Here is a 4285-nt window from a genome sequence, read left to right as displayed (position 1 = left end):
CTCTGGCAGCCACGGCGGGCGGTGGTGGCGGCCCGGCCTGCACGGCGAGGCGGGCCGCCACGGCGGCGCGCGGCAAATGCCGGCTCTGCGCGGGGCATGGCGGAGGAGGCCCGCACGGGCGGTGGAGGCCCTAGCCTCCAGATCTGGCGGCGGCAAATAGCTCCTGGCGGTGGGGGAGGAGGATGCTGCCCGGTGGCAGAGGACGACCTCCGCGCGCGGGCAGTTGCTGGCGGAGGCGATGTGACGCTGACACAGACGCTTGGTGGAGGAACGCCATCCTGCCACATTTGAAGGACCAGACGACCTCCGCAAAGATAGCGGGAGCTGTAGAGGAGCCCGCTGCAGGCAATTTTTCCGCTAAGCAGTACTGGAGGACGGGATCCAGTGTCCCAGTGCGGAAAGCCTTAGCCGCTGCACTGCAGACCCCAGGGACAAGGAATAGCAGTGTTGGATATCACCATTTATTAGCCGCTGCACTGCAGACCCGTGGGACAAGGAATAGCTGCGTTGGATTTAGGCCGTGTTTGTTTTTCAATATCATAGCATACCACACATTTTCCGAGAAAAGAATCTTTAATGCATGGAGTACTAAAATAAGTTTATTTGCAAAACCTTTCCACGGATGAGTGTAACTTTTTACGATGAATCTAATGATAGTAATTAATCGATGATTGGCTACAGTGATGCTACAGTAACTATCCTCTAATCGTGCGGTCAAAGACCTCATTAGGTTCGTCTCGCGAAGTAGTACAGCGCTGTGGAGTTAGTTTTGTAAATTAACTTTATTTAGTACCCCTAATTATTGGTCAAAGTTTTTGTGCTACTTGTGCTAGGGCAAACCAAACAGGGCCTTAGCCATTTTGGATCTGACATGACTGAACCGAAGTGTTTGACTGTTAGACAGAGGAATCTTATATGCATGATGTATTAAACGAAATCTGTGTGCAAAATTTTTTCACAAATAGATGTAAATTTAAGAATCGAATCTAATGAGGCTAATTTAACCATGATTAGATACAGTGATGCTATAATAACTATCCTCTAATCATTCTCTAATTGTACGGTCAAATGCCCCATTAGATACCGTAACTGCTATGCTACAGTACCATGGTTACGGAGATGGTTTTGTAATTAGATTTTATTTAATACCTCTAATTAGTGGTAAAAACTGTGAAAAATTTCCCTAAATTTTTTTACATCCAAACCAAACATTGCCTCGGGAGAAGTGCATCGAAAAATGTTAGAGGCTATCTCTTCACTTCATCAAGTAAAAAAAAACGCGGCCGGAGGGTGAACGGACCCACCGTTTTTCATTAAGAGGAAGCAACACGGCTTCTCCTGGCTGCGGAAAAATCCCCGAACCCTGGCCCATGCCCGTGAGGGACCCTGGCCCTTGCCTGTGAGGGTAAAGCCTTACGGCGAGCACAGCAAGGGGATTTTTTTGCCCACGGGCGGAAATTCGTCCCAACTGGGATTCGAACTCGCGACCTCATGAGGACGACCATACCTCAGCTGCTCTAACCAACTAGACTAGAAGAGCTTTGGTTACTCTTCGTCAAGTAAAAAACCATTTGGAGGAATCCCTTTTGCAGCTGCAGCCTGCACCATGGCTTGACTTGTCCGTCCCCTCTCCACTCACAATCCTACACGCATATCCATCTCAGCACCACAAATTCATGAATATCTCCCCCATCCCAATCATTTGTCTCAGATCATCCTGCCACTATAACTCTACTACGGAGTACAAGCGTAAACCACCGGGCCGGGCTCAACTAGGCCGGCCGGCTATCCCATGTCACCCATGGCGTCCTCCACCACCAAACGCGCGCTGCTCCTCCTGCTCGCCGTCCTCCTCCACGGCTGCCCCTGCTCGGCGGCGGCAGCGGCGGCCCACGGTGGGCGCGCCGGCGGCCGCAGCCCCGCCATGGAGGAGCGGTTCCGGCGGTGGAAGGTGGAGTACAACCGGTCCTACGCCACGGCCGCCGAGGAGCGGCGACGGTTCCGGGTGTACGCGCGCAACGTGGCCTACATCGAGGCCACCAACGCCGAGGCCGCGGCGGCGGGGCTCACGTACGAGCTCGGCGAGACGGCCTTCACAGACCTCACCAACCAGGAGTTCGCGGCCATGTACACGGCGCCGGCGCCGCTGCATGCGGACGGCGACGACGAGGACGCGCCGGCGGTGATCACAACGCGCGCGGGGCTGGTCGACGCGGGCCGCCAGCTGCTGCCGCCGTACGCGAACCTGTCCGACGGCGCGCCGGCGAGCGTGGACTGGCGCGCCAGCGGCGCCGTCACGCCGGTGAAAAACCAGGGCCGATGCGGTACTACCAATCACCATTCCTTCCAACCTGGCATCATTTAATTTGCTCTCCAATTAGTGCTTCATCAGCTGTCGGAAGGCTTAAGCTAACACATGCTTGCCCCTCCGCTATCCTCATGCTTGCATGTGCTCCCCATGATCCCATGGATTGGTCACTGGCAGCCATGCATCTTGTTCTGAATTGGTTGCTGGGTCATCGGATCCTGCAGGGTCGTGCTGGGCCTTCTCGACGGTGGCGGTGGTCGAGAGTATCTATCAGATCCGGACGGGGGAGCTGGTGTCGCTGTCGGAGCAGGAGCTAGTGGACTGCGACACGCTGGACGCCGGCTGCGACGGCGGCATCAGCTACCGCGCGCTACGGTGGATCGCCGACAACGGTGGCATCACCACCGAGGCCGACTACCCGTACACGGCGGCCACGGGGGCCTGCGACAGGGCCAAGCTCTCGCACAACGCGGTGAGCATCGCGGGGCTCCGCCGCGTCGCCACCCGCAGCGAGGCGTCGCTGGTGAACGCAGTGGCGGCGCAGCCGGTGGCCGTGTCCATCGAGGCCGGCGGGGCCAACTTCCAGCACTACAGGAAGGGCGTCTACAACGGGCCGTGCGGGACCAGGCTCAACCACGGCGTCACCGTCGTCGGGTACGGCCAGGAGCCCGGCGGCGGGGACAGGTACTGGATCGTCAAGAACTCGTGGGGGGAGGGCTGGGGCGACGGCGGGTACATCAGGATGAGGAAGGACGTCGCCGGCAAGCCGGAGGGGCTCTGCGGCATCGCCATCCGCCCGTCCTACCCACTGATGTGACACCACTGATGTGACATGATGTATATACATCCTTTTTCCTTCTTCCATTTTAGTCAACTTATGATCGAGTCAAACTTGTTTTTTTTTCGTTTTCTATTACGTGTACCAGCAGTATACTCTTTTTTTTTAGCAAACCAGCAGTACACTCTTTAATTAGTAACATATCATACGTGTAAATCTTCTCTTGTGCGAAAACGACATGCAAATGAAGGTACATGTACATTGTGTGTCACTATCACTGGTCGCTTCAACCGAGAATGTAAAGAAGTGATTATATATGAAACTCAGAGCAACACACGAGTATGATCGTATATTCCATCCCATTTAAATTATAGTTCACTTTGGTTTTACAACTCACACCGTTCCAAATTATTAGTCATTTTGACTTTTCTAGATGCATAAATTTTGCTATGCATTTAGATATATGATGCATAGCAAAATTTATGCATCTAGAAAAGTCAAAATGACTAATAATTTGGGATGAAGAGAGTATAAGTTAAATTTTCTAACTTTGATCGAATTTGTGGAAAAAAGCACCAACACTTAATGGGTTCATTAAATCGTTCATGAAATATGTTTCAATAGTGTGTTTATTTGGTAATATAGATGTTGACATGCTTTTAGTAAAAATGAAAACAGAGCATTTTAACTTTGAATAAAGTAAAGTGATCTTTAATTTGGAATAAAGGGGATAAAAGAGAAAAACCGCTACAAAATAAAGAACTTTCAGAAGGATAATAAGGTCAAGAGATAATAATACATATAAAACATGAAAAATAGGTGTTTGTGTAAGTTACCCTTAAGAGATAGAGAAGGGACGTAAAATATAGCTCGACCTCTAATGATGGTAAAATCAGAATGGAAAGATTGTAAAATCATATATTCAGATATGTGGTGAATTTATAGTGACATGTTAGGACGTGTGGAATTTTTGGTTACTTGAGTAATTAAGCAAGCATGAATTGTTCCTCTAGTTATGTTCTGATACTTGTTATATTGACTCCTGTTACAAAGTCATTGGTTTATTTGTATCCATCTAACAATTTTTGGAATTGTAATAGTTGATCTGTGTAACTGAAGGACTGTACTATTCTTGATGTGAATGCGAATATATTTGTTGCAATCTGATTTCAATTGCATGAGTGTAATGGAGCGCATAG

At 50.4% G+C, this 4285-nt stretch overlaps 1 protein-coding gene across 1 annotated transcript; it reads left to right on the top strand.

The window, feature by feature from the left end:
• The first annotated feature begins 1642 nt into the window (after positions 1–1642).
• LOC120659966 (ervatamin-B-like) lies at positions 1643–3436 on the top strand. The gene is made up of 2 exons (XM_039938267.1): positions 1643–2324; positions 2533–3436. The coding sequence occupies exons 1-2, from the start codon at positions 1793–1795 to the stop codon at positions 3123–3125; spliced, it is 1125 nt and encodes a 374-aa protein (XP_039794201.1). The 5' UTR covers positions 1643–1792; the 3' UTR covers positions 3126–3436.
• Positions 3437–4285: the final 849 nt, after the last annotated feature.

The sequence above is a fragment of the Panicum virgatum genome, chromosome 2N, assembly GCF_016808335.1.
Source record: "Panicum virgatum strain AP13 chromosome 2N, P.virgatum_v5, whole genome shotgun sequence".
NCBI classification, from domain to species: domain Eukaryota; kingdom Viridiplantae; phylum Streptophyta; class Magnoliopsida; order Poales; family Poaceae; genus Panicum; species Panicum virgatum.
Note: the sequence above shows the minus strand (reverse complement) of the source record. Positions and strands in the feature narration are given on the sequence as shown.